The following is a 24,020-nucleotide window of genomic DNA, read 5'->3' on the forward strand; positions in this document are numbered from 1 at the left end:
TGCAATCCTGGGTGTCCTGGTGGGGCCTAGGGCCTTGGGCTGACGGCTTTTTGTGGGTCGGCCGTCGTCGTTAGGTCGCGGTTAATTATGTTTTTTGTATGTTCTCACGCATACACAAAAGGCAGCGTCTGGCCTATGCGTGTCTGTGCGACTATGTGGTTGTGTGTGTGAGTTGTGTGGGAGAGTGTGATTATCGTCTCGGATTTTAATGCGCACTTTGATGTGAAACATTGCTAATTTGGCTTTTTATGTTCTCCTGACGCCCATGCTCGACTCGTGGTCTTGCCATTGCGTATGGGCGCTGCTGTACTTTTTTTGTGCCACATTTAAAGCCTTATTAATGCCTGGTTGGTGACTTTTTTACGTTTCTTTGGTTTCAATTATGACTATCTGAGCACCGAGCAACGAGCACCGAACACCGAGCTCAAGTGGCACTGATTTATGGTCAATGTATGTCTATGGTGAAGGTATGTCATCAACTTAATTTGTTGCTTATATTTAGAGGTTGGGATTCCATTTCACTAGTTTTGGGTTTTTTTTGCTCACTTTTTGCCAAACAAAATCGTGGCACACGTTGCAGAGGATATTGTGCAATTGTGATGATTGCTCCAACCTTATCCTTTTTTATCTCACTTCACCAAAACGTCCTGTCTCTTCAGCTGGCTTTAACCTTAAATCTGCTGACACTCCAGACTGCGTTGCTTCAATTAATACTCGCAAAAAACACTCTCGACTTACAAAGTCAGGCAACGCTTTTTTGGGAATTGTGAAAATTGATTTATGGCATGCTCCCAGGCAGCGCACATTTCACTCTTCACTTTTCACTTTGCTGCCGACGACAGGCATCGCCCAAGCCAACAGAAGCCAAGGCAAAAAGCAGGATACGATCCGAAAAAAGAGCATACTAAAACAAATGGTAGACATAAATCCATCATCATCAACATTATCATGATTGGGCGAGCCAAGCCGAGCGTTTGAAACAAATTGACTGCAAGCAATTTGCTTTTGGCCCCAAGAAAGAAATTCGGAGAATAATTTGGACAAATATTGCTCACACGCAGGGTGGCTCATTAAAGTCGGAGTTTCTTGGCACTTAATTTTAATAAACTGAAAGACTGTGGAAGCTTTACCTGTTCGGTCGCTCCACTGAATAACAAATTGTATCTCATGACTATGGATTCGAAGTGTCTGTCTGTATCTATTATTGCATGAATAAGAATTTCCGCCGTTGGCTAAAAAACACAAATGTCACAGCCTGAATCCACAGAAGAGATTGCATAATCGACTTGTCAAAGGGCAAAAGCCATGACCAGATGTTTGATTTTCAATGTAGGCCAAAACGGCTTACCACACAGCAGTCTGTTTGTTTGACTTATTCGAAATTCTGTCTGCCTTCGGGCTAAAATATAAATCAAATACCGAATGATGTTTGCGTTTTGTGTTAAATGTCATTTAATTTCCCAATTCCAAGGAAATTTGAAAACCAACATTTAATATAGTATCTAATGGAAATAATGAGACCTCGAATACAAATTGATCCGAATCACTAGCATTCATAGGACAAAAAGACACAGATATACACATTCATATTGTTTTATTCTGTTAAAGTGCCAAATACCACATTTTAAACAGCACAATAGCAGTAGGGTTCCAATTTAAGATCGCTAATGCAGTTGCTGTTATTGTTACGATGCATAATACGAACGATCTCCCCCGCCTGGTACAATACCCCATCCGTCATCCGTGAAGTGGTCTCAAAGTAAGCACCGCCTGGAATCGTTAGAAAGCGGACGGTGTAATCCCTCTTGTCATGTTCGTGGCTAACATGCGGAACGGAAGAGTAGGCGCTGACCACGGCCTTGAGCTCCAGCGGAAGACACATGGGATAGGGATCCAGCAGCTGATTGATCGAAAGAAGAGCGTTGCGGGCCACCAGCATGGCCGTTCGATCGTCCAATTGAAGGGGCGTGAGCTTCTGACACAGACAATATGCAACAGGGATGTTGGAGGTGTTGCAAGTGCGCCACGAGGGCACTGGCAGGAAGAGGCTGACGCCGCGCGGTGTTTCAGAGCCGCGCAGATTCCACAGCAGCCATGACTTCTGTTTAAGACGATTCTCCTGCAATGAATCCAGATGGAGAAGGTCCCGCATGGTCTCGTGCATATCGTATGTTGTGATCAGACTGTGACTATTGCTCTCCAGGTTCCTGATGGCCAGCGGATAGCGTTTCTTCATCCACTTGGGGTAGAGGGTGAACAGCATGGGTTGATTATCCTCCAGCATACCCTGAAAGGTTCTCCGGAATGGTCCCCATCTCGATCCGTGATCAGACATGAAGAATATGAAGGTGTTGTTGGTGATTCCAGTATCAGCGAGACGCCTCAGTAGTCGCACAAAACGCTGATCGATCACAGAACCAAAGTTGAAGTACTCATGAATGCCCTGGGACCACCAGTAAAACGAGAAGAATGGATGCCTTTGCATATGGGGTAGCATGTTGTCCACCATCTCCAGCAATATATCCGTGAGTAAGCGTCCACCCGAGCATGTTGTTTGACTACGGGTGCCGCCCCTCCTATTCATAAGCTTCTGGGCCGGACGTAAATATTGATCAGTGGGAGTTGAGCCAAAGCCGGGCTTTAAATAATTAAACAGACTTGCACCAGGATAATCCTCACCAAAGCTTGTATTATAGCCGGCCTTTTTAAAGTCTTTCCATATTGCAGGGCAGTCGTCCATGCGCTGAATCTTCTTCCAATACTTCTCATTCTCCTCTGCACTCTCCCCCGTCAACATGGCAATCAGATTCGGAAAGGTATTCAAGCCAACTTTGTTGTAGCCCCAGAACTCCACGTGAGACATCTCGTTGCGCAGAAAGTTGGCTGTGCGCGGCATTTGGCGCAGGAAGTTCAGATGAGAAACACTATCCAATCCCAGGATCATGACAGAAATGAGGGGCTCCGAGGTAGATTCTGCCGGTTCCGTTTTACTCCCTTGAACCCATTTCTTCATGCTTACTGGTTGTTCGAGTAACTCTTGCGGCGGTGGCTGGATGAAGAAATGAACGTCTTCATGCAGTAATTTCTTTAAATGGAAGCACGACACACGCAGGTACACAGAAGCTCGCACTTTCCAGCGATATGGAGGCAACAAATGAGACTTAATTCTTCTGTAGCGAGTCATGTTCCAGTCACTTATACTTTTATATGGATCATAAAAGCATTTAATATCCCTCTCACTGTCTAGATTGTGATCAATCAGTATCTCATCTATGCTGCGGATCAGCTCCAGGTACCAGCTTCCGTTGAAGATTCTCGTTGCAAACCAGGCGTTTTGCTTACATCCATATCTAATCGAAGATCTTTTGATGTAGCTCTCTATCTCGGGATTCATCACATCCATCGCAATAATTTTGCATCCCGCGTTGTTCACAAAGTATGCATTCTCGATTTTGGGTCCGATGTCGATGTCCGTACATACGTACATGTACAGAGCCAGGCACGACAGGATAACCGCTAGACCGATTTTTCGGAAATATTTCTCATCTGGCCAGAACATTTTGAATATCATTTCAACTAATTCAAATTTCTTCCTTCACAAAGTGACGAACAAATATAAAAGTGAAAACAACACTTTTGACTGGCAATGACAGGAAATAAAATGATATCTTGTGTTTATGTGCAGTTGTTCAGGGCAGCTCTAACAGAGTAACAGCAATGTTAACCACCACGTTGACAGCCTGTGTCGCCTCCCGGTAACAGCGCACTGTTACCGCTCTCTGATAGCGCTATGAGAGCGGGCAGCGCCTGCTGTCAAGATCCACACGGTTCTCGAGCGGCCATGTACCAATTCCCAAGAATAACAGCCGCGAAAATATGTTGAAAAGACTTGTTACCCGGTACTCAGTTAATACATATGTGATCTTATGATTTATATAAGCCTATGGATGTTTTTATATTCCACAATAACCTTCTATGGTACCTCCACCAGAGGGCGCACACATTGCACGACGAAGAGTATGTGAAAGAAAGGAAATAAGTCAGCGCGTGTAGGGATTTGCATAGCTACTGAAGTTTTATTTGTTTATTCTGACTACAATATTGATCGGATCTGATCCAGATATAAATTCTGCTGCCGAGGAGAATAATGAAGCCGCTCGTAAATGGCCCCGAGGCCCCCCAAAACCCCTGATTTTATATGCTGGCAGCCTCTGATTTACATCCGCTTCGTCTCTTAGTCTGCGACCTCAGAGAAACAGTCCAAAGTTTGTCCATCCATCTGCGTGGAACGCAGGCCAAAACTGACTTAGCTTACCAAAGGGCAAAAGACAAACAAAACGTTTGACTCTGTAAATAGAAGACAAAACAGGAAGAAAACGACTTTTCATTCGAAAAAGCAAAAATGTCCCTCATATCATGCTCTTGGGTCGTATGAGAGGACCATGAGTAGGCGCTGGACACATTCTTGAGCTGGAGCTGTTCACACATCAGATAGGTCTCTAGCAGCTGATTGATCGAAAGGACAGCTTCACTTCCCTTGGCACAGACAATATGCAACAGGGATGTTGGAGGTGTTGCAAGTGCGCCACGAAGGCACTGGCAGGAAGAGGCTGACGCCACGCGGTGTTTCAGGGCCCGGCAGCTTCCACAGCAGCCTTGACTTCTCTTTGAGACGATTCTCCTGCAATGAATCCAGATGGAGAAGGTCCCGCATGGTCTCGTGCATATCATATGTTGTGATCAGACTGTGACTATTGCTCTCCAGGTTCCTGATGGCCAGCGGATAGCGTTCCTTCATCCACTTGGGGTAGAGGATGAACAGCATGGGTTGATTATCCTCCAGCATACCCTGAAAGGTTCTCCGGAATGGTCCCCACCTCGATCCGTGATCAGACATGAAGAATATGAAGGTGTGGTTGGTGATTCCCGTATCATCGAGACGCCTCAGTAGTCGCACAAAACGCTGATCGATCACAGAACCAAAGTTGAAGTGGTCATGAATGCCCTGGGACCACCAGTAAAACGAGAAGAATGGATACCTTTGCATATGGGGCAGTAGATTTTCCACCATTTCCAGCAATATATCCGTGAGTAAACGTCCTCCCGAGCATGTTGTTAGCTTATATGTGCCAGTAGTTATATTCATAAGTTTCTGGGCTGGACGTAGATAGTGATCAGTTGGGATTGACCCAAAGCCGGGCTTCAAATAATTAAAAAGACTTGCACCAGGATAATCCTCACCAAAGCTTGTATTATAGCCGGCCCTTTTAAAGTCTTTCCAAATTAAAGGACAGTTGTCCATGCGCTGAGTCTTTTTCCAATACTTCACATTCTCTTCTGCACTCTCCCCCGTCAACATGGCAATCAGGTTCGGAAATGTATTCAAGCCAACTTTGTTGTAGCCCCAGAACTCGACGTAAGACATCTCGTTGTGCAGATATTTGGCTGTGCGCGGCATTTGACGCAGAAAGTTCAGATGGGAAACACTATCCAATCCCAGGATCATGACAGAAATGAGGGGCTCCGAGGTAGATTCTGCCGTTTTCGTTTTATTCCCTTGAACCCATTTCTTCAAGCTTACTGGTTGTTCGAGTAACTCTTGCGGCGGTGGCTGGATGAAGAAATGAACGTCTTCATGCAGTAATTTCTTTAAATGGAAGCACGACACACGCAGGTACACAGTAGCTCGCACTTTCCAGCGATATGGTGGTACCAGATTAAATGTATCCGTTCCTTGGTGCTCCAATCGCGTGTCGTTCTTCCCGTCAAATCGATCATACCTGCATTGTATTTTGGTTTGTTTATCTAGATGACGGTCAATCAGTATCTCATTAATGTCGCGAACAAGCATCAGGTACCAGCTTCCTTTGATAAGTTTCGTTTCAAACCATGTAACATCGATGCACTTGTATTCCACAGGTGGCTTTTTAATGTATTTCTCTATCGCAGGGCTCGTAACATCCAAGGAAATCATTTTGCAGCCCTCGTTGTTCACAAAGAATTCATTGTCAATTTTGGGTCTGATGTCCGTGTCCTTACACACGTATGCGTACAGAGCCAGACCCGAGAGGATCACACAAAGCCCAATAATGCGGAAAGGTGCCTCAGTAAGCCATAACATTTTAAAACATTAAAATTTAAGCATTCACAAAATGCAGACAATTTCAGAGCTTGCTGAGTTTCGGCTTCACTCAAGTTCGTACCCAGATGGAGTGTATTTAATTGAAGCTGCATATTTTGGTGAATATCCACTTAAAATTTTTGTGGTCTTTATAGACTAGCAAATATATATATACAGGGGTGGTCAAAAGTATTTACACAACGAGTTTTTTTTTGCATGTTCAATTTCAGGAGCTTTTCCTGTGGTTGTTGAAAGCTAAATAAAAAAAAAAACTTTTAGGCCAAAAAGATTGATCTACTAGCAATTGAATGAGAGAAGAATTGGAAAAATAACTGTTAATGGGCTAAAAATAGAAGCATGTGAACTGTTGTCAAAAGTATTTACACAAATTTGCATTGCTTCAGAAGTATTTACACAATGCAAATTAGAGCTTATTCTTAGACTTGGTTTGACTTAGTGCAGTCGTTTTTTCGTTTATTGCAGTTGCAATAAGTAAATTTAATTTAAAATTTAAAATTAACTTAGTAAAATGGTGAAGACAAAGGAGTTGTCTGTTGAAACTCGATCCGAGATCGTTACAAAATTTAAAAGCGGGGTTTCAGCGTCGGAACTGGCAACACATACAAAATTTGTAGAAAAACCGTTTATAATCTGGAAAAGAAAAAGGACACGAATGGAAATTTACAGAATTTAAAAAGAAGTGGAAGGAAACAAGCGATGGATGAACGGGAATGTAGACGTTTAATTGGCATAGTCGATAAAAATCCGTCGATAAGCCCAGTTAAATTGTCTGCAGATTCGCAACAATTGATTGGCAAAAAAGTCTGTGATGCTACAATACGTCGGAGATTGAAGGAGATCGACATACGAACGTATACAGTGCGAAAAATAATAGAAATTTCCGAGGCAAATAAAGCAAAACGCCTCTCATTCGCATTGGAATACGTTAAAAAACCAAAGGAGTTTTGGTACAATGTTTTATGGACAGATGAAGTAGCTTTCCAGTTCCAAGGCTCATTCTGTAAAAGATTTATGCATCTACGACAAGCAAAAAAACAAAGTGCAGTGCAACCATTAAACAGATTTGGTGGAGGCACAGTGATGTTCTGGGGGTGCATGTCTTACTACGGATTTGGAGACTTTGTTCCAATAGAAGGCACTCTGAATCAGACCCGGTATCTTGTTATACTGAATGAACATGCTTTTGTGTCTGGTGACAGGCTATTTCCCATCTCCGACTGGATTTTACAGCAAGACAATGCTCCATGCCACAAGGGATCGGCACCTACAAAATTTTTACGAGATCTCAATGTGGCTGTTCTTCCCTGGCCTGCGCAGAGCCCTGATCTCAATATCATAGAAAATGTTTGGTCGCTTATTAAAGGACAAAGAACAATTGATAAAAACCGAAAACGCGACGTTACCATCGAGGAAGTAAAGGAAATTTGGTCGAAATTGGAACTTGGATATGCTCGCCACTTAGTGGAATCAGTACCAGCCAGGTTGCAAGCAGTTATTGATGCCAAAGGTGGAATTACAAAATATTAATCATTATTATTATTATTCATCCAACAAATTAAAAAAAAAATCATTAAATCATAATAAAAAATTAACTTAAAGTTTTGTGTAAATACTTCTGCAGCATTAAAAGTGTGTGTAAATAATTTTGACAACTGATAAGCATCACTTAATTTGCTTCTCCTTATTCGTACAAACAGTTATCTTTTCCAATTCTTCTCTCATTCAATTGCTAGTAGATCAATCTTTTTGGCCTAAAAGTTTTTTTTTTTATTTAGCTTTCAACAACCACAGGAAAAGCTCCTGAAATTGAACATGCAAAAAAAAACTCGTTGTGTAAATACTTTTGACCACCCCTGTATAAATATATTATAGAATGCAGAAACTATTAATAGCTGCAAATATTACAGAATATGTAATTTACGATAACTCAATTGATAGTTTTTTTGATGGATCATAATAATACCTTCTCCTGACAAAATCAGCTCAGCCGTTCTCAAGTGATATACTATATATACTATACTATATACTATGAGAGCCCAAGCAATGGGCTTTTCAATTATATTTAGCTTCCGTAATTTAAAAAACAAAAATTTACATGATACTGCAGTGCCCTCTTTTATTTTTCTATTGATGCGTTGTTAGAAGATGCAACCTAAAAAAACTGACTTTACAATCCACAATAACAGTAAGGAAACAGTTTGACCTCGCTAATGCAGTTGCTGTTGAAGTTGCTACTATCGTCAATCCGAACGATTTCTCCAACCAGGGATAATACACCACGCGTCGCCCGTAAAGTGGCCTCAAAGTAAGCATCGCCTGGAATCGTTTCGAAGCGCACAGTGATGTCTCTCATATCATGTTTCTTGGTCATATGAGGGGCCGATGAGTAGGCGCTAGACACGTTCTTGAGCTGGAGCTGTTCGCACATTAGATAGGTCTCTAGCAGCTGATTCATCGAAAGGACAGCTGTTTGGGCGGCAAGCTGCACTTCTCGAGCGTCCAATGGCAGAGGAGTCAGCTCTTGGCACAGACAATATGCAACAGGGATGTTGGAGGTGTTGCAAGTGCGCCACGAAGGCACTGGCAGAAAGAGGCTGACGCCACGCGGTGTTTCAGGGCCCCGCAGCTTCCACAGCAGCCTTGACTTCTCTTTGAGACGATTCTCCTGCAATGAATCCAGATGGAGAAGGTCCCGCATGGTCTCGTGCATATCATATGTTGTGATCAGACTGTGACTATTGCTCTCCAGGTTCTTGATGGCCAGCGGATAGCGTTCCTTCATCCACTTGGGATAGAGGGTGAACAGCATGGGTTGATTATCCTCCAGCATACCCTGAAAGGTTTTCCGGAACGAGCCCCAACTCGAGCCGTGATCAGACATGAAGAATATGAAGGTATTGTTGGTGATTCCAGTATCATCGAGACGCCTCAGTAGTCGCACAAAGCGCTGATCGACCACCGAAGGGAAATTTAAATGGTCATGGAAGCCCTGTCCCCACCAAAATAACGAAAAGAATGGATGCCTTTGCATATGGGGCAGCAAATTCTCCACCATTTCCAACAATATATCAGTGATTGTGCGGCCCGCTGAGCACCAAGCAATGGAATCTTCGCTAAAAGTCCTCATAATGGAATTCAAGACTGGACGTAGGTAGTGATCGGTAGGTTTTGAGCCAAATCCAGGTTTTAAGAAGTTAAACAGACTGTTTTCCGGATAATCCTCACCAAAGCTGGTATTATAGCCGGCCTTTTTAAAGTCTTTCCAAATTACAGGACAGTTGTCCATGCGCTGAATCTTCTTCCAATACTTCTCGTTCTCCTCTTCACTCTTCCCCGTCAACATGGCAATCAGGTTCGGAAAGGTATTCAAGCCAACCTTGTTGTAGCCCCAGAACTCGACGTGAGACATTTGATGACGGAGGTAGTTGGCTGTGCGCGGCATTTGACGCAGAAAGTTCAGATGGGACACACTATCCAATCCCAGAATCATTACAGAAATGAGAGGATCCGAGGCAGATTCTGCAGGTTCCGTTTTATTCCCTCGGTCCCATTTCTTCAAGCTTCTTGATTGTTCGAGTAACTCCTGCGGTGGTGGCTGGATGACGAAATGAGCATCTTCATGCATTAATTTCGTAGAATTGTAGCAAAACACACGCAGGTACATAGACGGTTCCAGCTTCCAGCGATATGGGGGTACCAAATTAAATGTAACCGTTCTGTAGTGTTCCAATTGCCAGTCACTCTTTCCGTCAAACCGATCATACTCGCATTGTATTTTGGTTTGATTATCTAGTTTATGATCAATCAGTATCTGATCAATGTCGCGAATTAACTTCAGATACCAGCTTCCTTTGATGAGTTTCGTTCCAAACCATGTTGCATCGATGCACTTGTATTCACCGGGTGGCTTTTTTATGTATCCTTCTATCTCAGGGCTCGTCACATCCAGGGCAATCATTTTGCAGCCCTCGTTGTTCACAAAGAATGCATTGCTAATTTTGGGGCCCGTGTCCATGTCCTTGCACACGTATGCGTACAGGGCCAGACACGAGAGGATCACACAAAGCCCAATTTTGCGGAAAGTTATCTCATTTAGCCGTAACATTTTATAACTTAAAATTTAAGTATTCACAGCACTCACAAAGTGCCGACAATATCAGAGTTAGCTGGGTTTCGGCTTCGCTTCACTGCAAAGCAACCTCAAACAGAGAACTTCCCATGAGGCGCCACAATATTTGCCGTGAAATGAAATCCCAACATCATCGAGGTGGCTAACCAGGTGCCAACAAGCGTTGCAGCAGTGTCTAAAGTCGCGAAAGAAATGCGACAGCTGCAAGTCATCAAGTCGGCAGCGCCAAGAGAATTCCCAGCAAAGTGCGGCAAGAGCTGCAGGAGGGGCACGTGCGGAAGAGAGACTGTCTCTACAGCAGTTCTGTCTCATATTTTTGTCATTTTCCCAGGCGCCATTTTGTTGGCTTGCAATTTAATTTCATATTTTATGCAGTCAAAATCCGCGTGGAGTATGCGACAAAAATGGCTATTCTCTTCTCCTGGTCCTCGGTATACGGTCTTGGCAAACTGCTGCAGTCTCGGTGGGCCAGTCAGGGGATTGCACTGTAATAAAGTCAGACCTGGTGGCGACATTCTCTACTTTCTATGGAGCCACAAAAAGGAGATGGAAGTGCTTAAGATGCAGGCTTTAAACGGTTTCATGCTGAGAGGAAGTTTTTAAGGTATAGAATAAATATAATTGAGTATATCGTATTCGCTAAGTATGACCTATTTCTAGTAATGTTAAGTTGCATCATTATAAACATTAAAGAATATAAGAGCTGAAGTACATAAGGTGCTGCATCCTGAGCAAGCAAGCATCTAGAGCTCAAATCCCACCTCTCCCAAAGTCTGGGCTTAACATAAGTTCCCATATTCTTCACTAGACCCGTCATAGACCACCTTTTTGTTGCCATCGCTAACTTATCTACCCACAAATTATGATAAACTTTTGCAAGGTTTTCCCCCCATTTAAGCGTATCTTTGGGTCATAACTTTTGATTTTACACGTCAAACTTCCACCAATTAGTGGCCGCCACTGGAACAGGGTCTTTTAAAGTTTGCCGCATGGATTGGCAAATGCCAGGGCTACGTGAAACTTTGAGCCCACACTCTACACCTCCAACAGGTAGGCAGGCGGAAGCTGGAACACAGCGGATATATCGATAGATACGGGTATAGATGGGTATGTGCGGCTAGGTGGAGCAGGAGAAGGACATCGCTCGTCAGGCCGGCACTGGACTCAGTGCTGGACAAACTGCGATTCCGAACTAATGGCATAAGCCGCTTATGTACCATGTACTCGTCCTGGTAGTTTGCTCTTACTTTTAACCCACTCTCTAGCAAAAACTTTTTTAGGATTAAAGCAGCTTTACCCAGCGCACACATAGAGAGACAGAGAGAGAAAGGGAGTGATTGAGGGACAGAAGGAAAGAGAGGCCGTGAAAGGCAATGAGTGGGTGTAGAAGCGAGAAAAAAGCAAACGCTTTATAGTTTCAATATTTGCCCTGTCCTGTTCGGGGGAAATCCCTTGGGCACATAGAGCAAACGTTGCACGGATTTATAAATGGACTCGCAAACATTTAGCCAAACTTTAAGAGCGACAGGGAAAGAATGAGAAAAGCAGAGAAAGAGAGAGAGAGAGAGAGACAGGAAAAGATATGGAGGGTTTTCTTTCCGTTTTAAAGGAGCAGAGCTTTATTGTTTTTGGCCAATTAGTTCTTGGGCTCTAACCCGTCCCGGCAATTCTCTTCAATCTCTCCCCAAGGTGTCCTTAGCCGCCCCAAAATGTTTATACTCTGCCTGGCAGGGCATAAGGAAGATTGTCAAGGCACAGCAGGTAGTAATTGTGTTTCTATAAGGTAAGTAGTAGAGAATGTGTAGGGAGTGGATGTGCAGGTTTCCGCTTTGGCCGGCAATAAAGTCTGATGAAGAATGACCATGCATATCCAACATTCATATCCAACTACAAGTAGCTGTCATCGTATAAATCGTTCAGTATATCCTAACGATTTCAACGGAATAATTTAGAGGGTGTTTCAAGCTTCGATGATATCCAACACTTACATTCCGGGTCTCTCTCTTCTTGGGTGTGAAGCTGAGAGACTGAAGATACGGCTAGCTGGCGAAAAAATCCCATTCTGAGTGCTTAAGTTGCTGCTAAAATGATTTATGTGGCAAGTTTATTTATTGCACCTCAATGAATTCAAATTCAAATGTTTCGCAAATGTGGCAGGATAGAGAGCCCCGAGAATATGCCCCGAACAGACAAACATCCGGCTAAAAAAAACGGATAATCGAATTGGAAAGCGGAAAATAGGAAAGAACTGGCAACATAACGAGATGCATTCAAAGCTTCAATTGTTCGAATTTGGGCGAGGAAAATTATATGAATGAATACATAGTATACATATATATATGTATATGTATATTTATATGAATTATGTTATTTATGGCGAAGGGTTTGATCGAAAAAAATGGTATATATTGATTGGGTATAAAAGGATACATTTTGTTCATTCGATTGGAAACATTTCTGCTTCTTTTCCTCTTTTCATACAGATTGCAATTGATGAGATTCAAATTATCCAAGGGGAAATAAACGAATTAAATTGTTAACCAGCAAGGAGGGCAATTGTTTGGGGTGGAAAATACAGACCTAATGAATATCTAAAGCAACCTTTTTAGCCACTTGCCATTTTGCAGGAACATCACCTATTTATCATATGGTCTTTTTAACCAAATTATTTAATTTGGTGATTATCTGCAATATCCTGACCACACACGCACACACACACAAAAGCCAAGTACTTGCCAGAAATGAGCAAATTATTTGCATCAGTTATTAGAGAACCACACAAAGAAGCAACAAATAGCAGACGGATAACTGACACACGACACTGCCGGACAAGGACAATTACGGCTTCCAAGCCAAGTGGAGCGTCAGCCGCAGTCACAGGATGAGCCGGAGGAGCAGACAAGTAGTTGGTGGATGACCACAGGAACCACAGTGAGACCATGATGATGATGATGGTACTCTGGGCAGGACTCCAGCCAGGACTTCTGGCAGTGAGCAGGTCAAGTGAGATGGACAAAGAGAGACAGGCTGATGGAGACAATATGATATACAGAAATAGGTACAGGATGAGAGTTGCACAATGAGAGTGATGGAGGATGTTGTTCAGAGACAACCACAGATATCAATGAGGCAGCTAATTGTTCAGATCAAAGCATATTCCAGTTTTCGTCCTCCCATGAGTTCAATTTCTGAAAACCTCAAAGCCTCGATATTTCCTTTCCACCTCTACCATGGTTTTTTTGTATTCTGTGGCCAACACAATTCCAGGCAATTCCAAACAATAAGTTGCCATTTTATTGCCGAATGCTTAACCTTGTCCCCAATCGAAAGGGGAGCAGTCAACTCCTGAGTTGTCCCGCCCCATGCTCCCCCAGATGTTGCCCAAGATTATTTTCATTTTCACCATTTTCCTGCTTCCCTTTGTTCGGTTGCCTAGAAAAGGAGAATGGCTGAGGAGGAAGAGGAGGAGGCTTCGTGGGCAGGAGCCTAATCAGATATTTACGCCACAGGCGGCGGCTTCAAGTCGGAAATATATCCTGCGGCACAGGTCCGCCTCCTCGAAAACACCATCCACAGTCCGCACAGTCCGTACAGTCCCCGAATCACATTTGAGCTTTGGGCTTTCGACTCTCGCTGGGCGTTAAAATAAATGAGAAGCATTTAGGGCCAAATCCCCATGGCAGACCAACATCCGAGTCCAAATCCGAATCAATATGCCTGGCCACATCATGTGAGCGCTCTGTGTTTTCGGGGGTATCATGGGAAATCTGCCACTCCCACTCGGCTCCCCGTCCGTCCAACGAGCTCCACTTAATTGGAAGCATTTGTCAAAAATTTCATTGCAAAGTTGGGAGTTTCTGCATACATTTCTGAGTGGAGGCGTGGCATAAATCCCTAATGTCCAGATACAAGCAACCAACGCCACTGCATTGGAACGTGTCCAAGTAGGAGAGGCCGAGGAATCGGGTCACAGTTTCCACTTTCTCTTGTGCAGGCGGAGCACTCATTGTATGTTCCTCCTTTGATGCATGTGTGTGGATAAGGAAAAGAAGGAAAGAGGGAAGGAAAGAAAAGTTTGTGGAGCACATTTCACTTGACCTGGTTGGGTGGTTCCGATTGGGAGAGCGCTGTGATGGAAACTGTTCGAGCCTGTGCTGTAACTGTAGTCACAATTATTATAATAGGTGAGGTGTTGGGAGGTATGGGAGAGGAGAGCAAGCGGTATATTCCAGGTCAGGCTCGTTGGCTGCCGGCTTCCTTTGCTCTTCGCCTGATAGCTGGCATCCATTTGGATAGCCATTTGCCTCTCATGGTAGTTGAATCTTCATAAGAAACATCTGATCCACCGAACTAATTTCGATTTTTTGATGACACGCCTTATATTTTTTTCCGATAGACATATACTGTCGATCGGACTTTTCAAACAATCAAGAGGCCCTGATTTTGTTCGCAAAGTCAAATTACAAAACTACATTAAAAGTCGAAGTAAATATGAACTCTCAACCCGAAGGAAACATGTCTGGATCCACCCAACAAGATGCACATTGCAATCCACCACAAGGTATGTGTAAATCGATGTGCGTGTCTCCATTTCGTAATCTTATATAACTTGCAGCGGCCGGTGGAGAAGTAGCATCAGCCGCAACACAAGATGGAGCTGAGACAGATGGATCCAGTGCGACCATAGATTCCGATTCGGATGAGCAGCAGGGCCCAGAAGGGACCCACGGACAGAGATATCGATATTCTCAAAGCCAGTTGCGTGAGATTGGCGAACAGATTGGGCGTCAGATTGAGCGTCAGATTCGGCGTCGACTTATCTCGTCTCCACAATATGACTTTACGATGCGTTTCTGGTACTAAATGACGGCGATGTGTGGACTGTGTCGGCGAAAATTACACCTAAACATCTCTTGAAAAACTTATTTACAAATTGTTATTAAATTCATACTGTTCAAACATTTCTACATCGTGTTCTTTATGCTTTGAATGAATGAATGCTTATTGGCGCTGTTGAAGCGCACTAAAAGCGGCGAATAACGAAGAAGAATAACGGAGAAGAAAGAGATCTGCAATCTCTATTTCATCCATTTTCGTTGCATTCTCAAAGCCTCGATTGTTAATTAATTTGTATCCCTTTCTGCTCTCTCATCCTGGTGGTTTTCCTTTGACTTTGTTTTTGTGGTTCTGTTTCCTTAATTGTTTTCTTGCTCCAGTTTTGTTTATTCTTCTTGCCAATGGACAACGTTTCCACATTGTTTGCTCTCAGCCACTGATTAAACCTTTAAAAATGCAGCAAAAGATGAACAATCGAGATGATTTGGCAACGGAAAGGCACTCTTTCCCCCTCAGCTCCGACTTTTATCGGTAATAATGGGAAGGAGCGTCCGTCGGAAGGAAGGCTGAGAGCAGATTTTGGTTTATATTCCGACATAAATTTTAAATACGCCGGAGACGCAGTCGTAAACTTTCGAAAGACAAATCATAAAACGGAGGCTAACAAAAATTTCATCTGGCAATGTGCCGCAGGAAGAAGGGAGAATCACTTCCCAGAAAAATGTTATGTAATATGTGAGTACGGGTATTACTGAAGAGGAAGGAGGTGGAGGAATTGTACCACTAAGTGTTGGGATTGCTAAGTGGACAGAACTCAAAGATTAAATGCGACCCTGTCCAGTATGCCTTCTCCCAATAAGTGGTCAACCTTTCGCATCTCTTTCTCCAGTCATTAATCAATTCCCATCCTCCCTCAGACCACCCACATTTGTCACGCCCAAAAAGTTATATCGGTAAAGAAAGAAATCTTGATATATTACAAAGCGCAAGCTCCCTTTGATTTTTCTTTAATTAAAGTCGCCTCGCATCGGACATGAGTTGCTTTCCCGCTGAGCGGTGAGCTCGACAGGGGCAGAAATTTAATAAAAATGTCAGAAGTGAGACGAAGGGAGAAGACATGGCCACCCGCGATAATTATGAAATTGAAGTAATTTTTCCAGCTGTCACTGGGGGAAGTTTTCCAGCTAAGGGATTCTAGCGGAGAACTGACCAACCGACAGCTTTAAGGGTGATGGAGAAGAGAAAAGGTGGATCCGAGTGAGTGATTTGCATGATGATGCTTCACATGCTGCTCTTCTCTCCTGCAGCATCCACATGAATAAATTCCAATGGACAATTTCGGATAAACTTTCAGGTGTGGAAGGCAAATGGGAGGAGAAGGAAGGATGTGGGCTTACACGTGCTGCCAATGTCATTCCGGCAACATTTTGACAATTTGTGGTAAACAAATAGGAAAGTCAGGAGGAAGGATGGAAGGGTGGGATGTCCTTTTGCTGAATTATTCATAAATACGCAACGCATTTGCCGTCTTGTTCTGGGCTCTGTGGAAAATGTTCCCCAACAGTCTATGACAGGCGAAAGAAAATGCGAGCACAGACTTGTCGAAGAAGAATGCTTCGAAGGTGTGGCTGACACTGAATCTCTGTGGGAATCCGTTTGGAAGACATCTCCACGAATATTCGCTGAGACTTCTGGCTATGCAAATCAGTTGAATGTGAAATGAGTTGGCCTTTTTTGCCAATATCCACCGATATAAAATATGATACAATCGATGTAAGTGATATGGATTGGATCTCTCACTCTGATTGGATAGGATTGATAAAATTTCTGTGCAGCAATTTCACTGCTTCAATCATTTCTGGAATGCATATTCCTTAATTAAATTTTAGTCAATTTGTGGCACTCGACAGCGTCCGACTGCAGACCCGCATTATAGTTCCTTTCCCACTCTCCAACCCTCTGCCAACTGTTTGAGGAACCAACAAACCAATCCCCATCCTGGTGCCCACTTTCTCCTCGGATCTCTTCCCCTGTTTCACATCCGTTTTATGGTTTTGCACTTAGCAATTAACGAGTTTACTTTTTTAGTGCTGCTCCCAGAACCCGCATGAAGTGGACATCTCCTCCTCTTCCATCCTCATCCTCAACCACATCCCATCCCCGTCTCTACACCACACCATCAGCTGCTGCTTCACCTCTCTTTCCCTCTCTGCCAGGAACATCTCCCAGTTGGCTCGTTGCTCTCAATTAGAGTGTCACTTCCGTTTGGAATTTAGCTCGCTGCTGGACAAATTTACCTATGTGCAGGTGCCACCACTTGCTCCACCTGTATCTACTGCACCACCTTCTCCTGCCTCTCCTCCTCTTGGCATCCCTCTCATCTGCCATATAACAGAACTCGGACACGAACTGCATTGCGGTGTTTGCCTCTTTGGGGGATGTCCCACGAGGATGCGGATGGGGATGGAGATGTGGATTTTGAGGGACTCCAACTTGGAATCCTCTTTGGCATTTTACTGAGGAATTATCACAGTTCAGGGAAGGATTTAGTGCGTGGTTTCCATCAAGTTCAAGGTTCAAGGAAGGACGATCCCTTTGCACACCTTATTTCCTTCCCTTTGAGAACTTTGTCCAGTTGGAATTCCCTTTTCAATTGCATTAAATTCTGCTCGCGAATAAAGAAAACTTTTCACTGTTTTCTCCAGAGGTCTCCTGGGTACAAATGAATGCACATCACTCTTAGGAGAGCTTATTCTTTTCTCAGATTTCTCTCTCCTGTCCTTCCACTTTTGAGTTGCTTTCCTTCTCGGTGGTGCAGAAGCTGGTGGAAGAGAGAGGGCGATGGCGATGGGCGCAAAGTGCAACGGAAATTATTTCTAAATATAAATTGCACGGCGATAGCAAATGGGAAAATGTCAAAGAAAATTTAAGAAGTGGAAAGCAGACGATGATAGGGAAGGTGCTGAGAAGTCAGGAAATACCGAATCGGACTCTGATTGAATTGGCGTCAAGGAATCGAACGACATGGCCCTGGCAGGAGAGAGGGAGGCAGCGTAAGAGAAACGAGAGCAGATTCTGCGAAATGCCTGTGGATTCCAGTGGCATGTTTTTCCTTCCACTTCCGGCTAGAGTTGCAAACACATGTCGGCCTTCACCTTCCCATTTAATTTGTTTTGCGGCTTTTCTTGGGCCTGGCTGCCTTAACTTCCTCCTCATCCCTCTGTGAGGTTTCTCCCCGGGAAGTTCCCATTAATTATAGGAAAAGTGCTTGGCAAAACATTTTCACATCATTAAAAATTATTTATGTGGGCGGACCTCAAGGATAACAGGAAGCCAAGGATACAACTCAAATAGAATTAATGTCTGTCTTCAGCTTTCTGACTCCCCGCTCCTCTGGTACGTCTGATTAAGGAAAGAGTAGGAGGAGGAGAAGAAACTTTGGGAGGAAATATTTCTGCAGAGTACTACAAGGATCTTAAAGATCGTTCCATTCAAATTTACATAATTCGTTGCAAGTTTTGGGGCCAACATTTAACGAGCCCCACAATTTGTCAGCGGACAGCGGACAAGGCATTCCACAGTCCTCGAATTATTCATGGGAAAAGGAGGGGGACAGCGGGGAGACAGGTGGAACAGGTGTGAGTGTGATGGAAAGGGAAAGGCACTCTGTCTGCGGCAGCTTAAGAACAATCAACTTTTGGGTCTATGAATTTGTAATTGGAAAGCAGACAAAAGTTAAATGTCTGGAAGCAGAGAACAATCCTTCAAGGAATGAGGATGGCTATGGGTGGAAGTGTAGGGGGTATTTAAGGGTATATTCTTTGGATAAATGAAGCATTTTAGGCAAAAAATCAAATGTAGATATCATGCGTTAATGGAATGGTAAAAGCTTCAGGCTTTATCATTGTCGACTTTGAAATAAGAGACTCGTATGTATAGGAACCTATTCTTGTGTAATACCTTTGATATATCTATGAATTTTGAATTACTAAAGGATAATATATTCATCAAGTGTAATTTCTGTGACAATACTTGTGCCCACTCCTCTATCTCTTCGCTTTGTAGTTTCCACCCTCCCAAGAATATTCAGCTCCATGGCAGGAGTAAACCGAGTGTAAATTCTAAACAATCAAAAAGCGATTTATGGCCAATTAGAAACGACATTTAACCAAGCCAAAAACACAAATGGGGATTCGAATGGAAAGAAGAAGGGTGCGGTGTGTACCGAAATGCGAAAACAATTTCCGAATTAATTGGGAAATACCAACAACCAACCGTCGGATGGAGGAAGTCCGCATTTCATTTGCGGCCATCGGTAAATAATTGAGACCTGCTGCAGTTACCGCCAAAGTGGGAAATGTGTGTCCACCCCCTCATGATATATTCCGGTATTACCGACCTAGTCAGAGCTATTTAATCACCAAATGATATGGGCAAACAAGGCAGACGGCCGATATGGATACAAAAAGGGGCGTGGCAGCATTGACGTTCAATGAAAATTGTCAGAGAAATGTGGGATGAAGGAGATCTATGACAAGGAGCTTCGATTGCCGCAGGACTTTCAAATTTGTATCAATTTCGTTGCCGCTGCTTGGATCTCGTTTTTGGCATTTTTGGCAACTTTTCGTGGTTTTCCGCGCGCTTTTCCAATGCGATTCAGACAATATCCTGTCACAATTGTCGCTGTCTCTCAGCCTTGTCTCTCTTTGCCGCGGGGCCTTTTGTTTGGTTCACGCAGGTATCGATTATTTCATTCGATAATAGAATGGGATAATAGAGGCTAAAGTCGGTAAGAGGAATATTCACTATCTGGAAGAGATGTTGTGTCCCATGTCTCTTCCATTTTGCGGACTGCAAGGACTGCAACTCTTCAAGTTTCGCGACTGTAGCCAGAGACGTTCCCCACTTTAGGATCCGAATGTAAATTTGCAAGAGGAAAGATGTTTAAACAATCATGATATGTTCCCTAAATTCCCTTTTCTTCATCCTTTAGATGGAGCAGATGACAAAGTGACTTTGAAAGCATTTATTTCGTCTCATTCGGGATTCTTGCTGGATTCCCGCTTTCTATTTAAGCGCTGAGTAATTGTCTTCAAGCATTCGGCAGTTCAATCCACGCATTTTTCGGCATTCCACAGACAACCTCCACGTCATCATCATCATCCTCATCGATGAGGTCGCACGTGACCCAGTGCCACATGGATCCCCTCGTTTACCCTCTCTATCCCTCGAATCGGAAACAAAAGACCCGGAAAATGTCAACAAACAGAAGCGAAGAAATCGAGAAAAGAGTGTGGAAAAAGTGTCAGGAGAAGTGGAAGGGAGAGGCTCCTCAGTCAATTCGCCAAGTGAATATTTTGTGTCGCTTTGTATTTTGCATGCGTATGCCACAATCCCCAATCCCACTGTCAATATGTTCACAAGAGAAAGATAGAGAGAGAAAGAGGGAATGCGAGAACCACATGGAAGACTTGTTCCTCACGTAGCCGTAAAACATTTTTGGCTCGACAACACCCAAGCGGAGCGACGCGTAAAGCGAAGGACAAGCAGAAACTACAAATTTTGCATGAAGGATGCCAAACCGTGCCCTGCTCTGCCCTGCCATTCCTCCCCTCTCTAACAATGCCTGCCGTCCATACTCAATAGGGATAGGCGCTTTCAGGACCTGATGCGACTTTATTATTGCCAATTCTTCCCTCAGGGAGAGAGTCATGAAAATACGGAAGAAGAATTCAGATGCACGCGACATTTCAACGAAATTAAAAGAAGGTCGAATGCTCAGAATGTCTTTCAACCAGAACCGTGGGGAGGAGCAGGCTGTAGTGGGGACGAGCCACTGAGGCTGCCAATTTAATTCGTTTCTGAATTCCGAATTCAGTTTCTTGGCCTTCGGCCAAAATAATTTACAAGATTACGGCGAAACAGCAGGAGCAGCAGCACAAGGAGATGAGTAACGAGACCGATGGGAGGGAGAAAATATGGGCAGAGGAAAGAGGAAGAGCGAGTGTGGAGGGAGTAAATATGAAATTAATATGGGAAATGGAAACATTCATGGGAAACTCGCATGCAAATCGGAATGAGAATTCGGCTGAATTATAAATTCGAACAGGAAGTAAGGAAGCAACGCAGTCAAAACAAACTCAGAGACAGATTTATACTCTTAAAAGTACAAATTGTGGACTATTTAAGGATAGACTGCACCAATAGAGCATAAGGGGAATGTTGAGGCTGGATGGAAATTTTCCAAATTTTTGATTCGATTATTCCATGATCTTAGTGGAGAACACAGATAATATCTGCAGAGAGAGCTGCATAAGAGCTATAGTTGGATCTGCCCGATGTTTTACTTAACTATCTTAGGCAGGTAGCACAGACAAAAGCAAACGAGGCTGGAAATCCTTCTGAATTCATTCGACTTATGTATGCATGCAGGGAGCTTCAGTCTCCACCTGACCCCTGGGCATTATCCCTCCCATAACATTTCCTTTCCTGGCACTGAACCAGCCTTAGTTCATTTGAAAACTTTCGACGCAACTACACTAAACTACGAGTAGAACTGGAACTGATGGCACTTGAGCTTGAGCCTGATGAAAACTAATTTGTGATTCAAAAGAACCCAGACGGTGATTACTACTGGCCCCATGCCCCAAGCCCTGTGCCCCATGCTTCTTCCACATTCACTTCCCTTCTCTGGGACAACCTGAGCAGCAGATTGTCAACGTTTTGAGTTTCGGCCAGAGGCAGTTTCCCAGCTCCATTTAGGGGCATCTATCCGAAGGATTCTGGAACTTGGATAGGAAGTGGGAGGTGGGAGTGGAAGGAACCGCAGACAAATTTGAAACTTGCACCGCGAAATTACGCGGACTGATGAGCAAAGTTTGCCCAGAGAGACATTCGGATTCAAGACGGTTCTATTCTCTCATTTGTAGAGAAGAGAAATTACACGCAGAGAAAGCAGAAGGTATGGAATGGGCATGCGAATGGGGAGGACGATTCGTTTCGTGCTCAAGTATCGTGTAAATGGTAACAATTTACTCTGAATGCCACAGCAACAGCAACTTAGCATCAAATTTGGAATACCCTTACTTACACGCATGCAGAGACGCCATACATAAACACGCACACACATACAGGAAACACACACCAACACAAATGCGGTTTATGGCGCATTATTTAAATTTTCATGCTTTCAAATTTATTTCGCCGCAGACTCATAATTTAATTCAACTTTTTCTCTGGGATGTTAATGCTCCTCTTTATATCTCCTTCTGTGCGTGTGTGATTGTGCTAATGTGTTGGTGAGCGTGTGTGTGTGTGTGTGTGCTGCTTCCTTTTAGCGGAAATTTTTCGCTTCCTTTTCTGTGGCTTTCTTGTTTTTGGCTGCTGCATATTATTTGGTAGCTGAAAGTACCCAATGGATGACACGGGGGACGAGGTAAGAGTCAGTCACCCACTACCACCCCTCCACAGGAACCACAACAGTTACCTTTCGGCTTAGAGGCCCTTTGTCTCCGACCCACATCGCTGTAAGCCCTCCTCTCAGCATACAAAAGCAATTACGATGCGTCCTTCACTGTCGCAGGAGGAGGCCCCAAACGGTTCCCCTATCGGAGATGGCGGAGGGAATCGCGAGAAAGTCAAGGGATTGGCAGTACTCCGCTCCTCTTTCCGCAGCCTCATTCCACTCCTACTCCCCGGACGAGGCCAAAATGTGTTAAAGTGAAGGGAAATCTTTGGCAGAGCCACAAATGTTGGCTCGTCGGCTGCCTGACAGATTTGTTGTTAGAGGGGAAGCTGCAGGAGGAACACAATTGAAAACTGCCGGCTCCCCTCGTGCATTTCATAATTAAGAAGAGGAAGCAGGAACTTTGTTTTTCCATTCGGGGAAATCCCACAAATCTGTTGAAGGAAAAAAACTGTGACGCGACCTCAAATTCGGGGATGGGGAAAAGTATTAAAAAAGTGAAAAGGGACCAAGAAGAAACGGAGAAGGGAAAATTACTGCTGACTTTGTTTCCATTTATCGCAAACTTTTTTTTCATCCGCTACTTTGTGCAGAGTGTTCCTTTGTCTGTCCCGTCGGAAAACCGATACAAATGATGGAAAGTGACCCCGAATGAAGAGGCAATTCAAAGAGAAACCTCTGCTCTAAGCTGCTCAAAGGAATATCAAAAGAACAGCAATAGCGATTTTAAAAAATATTTGTGACATGAGCAATAAATATTTCCCAATAGTAGCAGCATTTCATATCCCTCTCGTGTATTTAAGCCATTCTTCCTTCTTATCCTTAAAAAATAAACAAAAATAAATTCTGCACATTTCCTTTCTCCTGTTTTCATTCAGATTTTCCTGTAAATATTTTTCCAGGCAAATGAAAATATTTATTTACTCGATAAGTTCTGTTTCCGCTTGGAGAGGAAGTAAAACTTTGGCTAAAAATCAAACTAAAAGTTGGAAATTTTTTGTGGCAGTCTCAAAGAAAGGAGAGGGAAAGAGAGACAGGATAGGCAAAATATTAAATACAATTACCAAATTAATTTACATCTCAGAACTTGAGAAACAATTAAAAAGTTAAGAAACTATCAGCCCAAAATGGTATAAATTGAACTATAAATATTCCCGTGATACGAGAATGTTTTGCATTGGAAAGTTTGCCAATAAAGAGAGATGTGTTTGCGGAAATCCTATCCTAATCCTATGTAGAGCATCCCCGCATTTCACTTTTCCGATCCCAAAAATATTTCAATTGAATATTCCGTTTGCTCTGCGGATTCTAGGAATCAAAGAACCAAAGCAAAAGAACCACAAAGGTCTGTGTGTAGCGGAGTTTTCATTGGGGCTTTCGTGTTTTCCCGGAGTACTTCCCAGGGAAATAAACATGGAAATTGCGCAGTTTTCCTTCTGTTTGTCTGT

At 43.5% G+C, this 24,020-nt stretch overlaps 4 protein-coding genes across 4 annotated transcripts; 1 reads left to right on the forward strand and 3 right to left on the reverse strand.

Annotated features, from left to right (window-relative positions):
* Positions 1-1,624: 1,624 nt before the first annotated feature.
* On the reverse strand, positions 1,625-3,559 carry LOC6589781. Its single transcript, XM_002015321.1, has one exon. The coding sequence runs from the start codon at positions 3,557-3,559 to the stop codon at positions 1,625-1,627; it is 1,935 nt and encodes a 644-aa protein (XP_002015357.1).
* A 762-nt stretch (positions 3,560-4,321) lies between these two features.
* On the reverse strand, positions 4,322-6,121 carry LOC6589044. Its single transcript, XM_026988198.1, has 2 exons — positions 5,242-6,121; positions 4,322-5,157 (listed from the first exon to the last, which is right to left on the reverse strand). Exons 1-2 carry the CDS (start codon positions 6,119-6,121, stop codon positions 4,529-4,531), a joined length of 1,509 nt encoding a protein of 502 aa, XP_026843999.1. The 3' UTR covers positions 4,322-4,528.
* A 2,188-nt stretch (positions 6,122-8,309) lies between these two features.
* LOC6589043 lies at positions 8,310-10,247 on the reverse strand. Its single transcript, XM_002015319.1, has one exon. It carries the CDS (start codon positions 10,245-10,247, stop codon positions 8,310-8,312), a length of 1,938 nt encoding a protein of 645 aa, XP_002015355.1.
* Positions 10,248-14,756: 4,509 nt separating this feature from the next.
* Positions 14,757-15,232, forward strand: LOC6589042. Its single transcript, XM_002015318.2, has 2 exons — positions 14,757-14,832; positions 14,887-15,232. Exons 1-2 carry the CDS (start codon positions 14,763-14,765, stop codon positions 15,132-15,134), a joined length of 318 nt encoding a protein of 105 aa, XP_002015354.2. The 5' UTR covers positions 14,757-14,762; the 3' UTR covers positions 15,135-15,232.
* Positions 15,233-24,020: the final 8,788 nt, after the last annotated feature.

The sequence above is a fragment of the Drosophila persimilis genome, unplaced genomic scaffold (genome assembly GCF_003286085.1).
Source record: "Drosophila persimilis strain 14011-0111.01,24,50 unplaced genomic scaffold, DperRS2 tig00000191-arrow-pilon, whole genome shotgun sequence".
Lineage (NCBI taxonomy): Eukaryota > Metazoa > Arthropoda > Insecta > Diptera > Drosophilidae > Drosophila > Drosophila persimilis.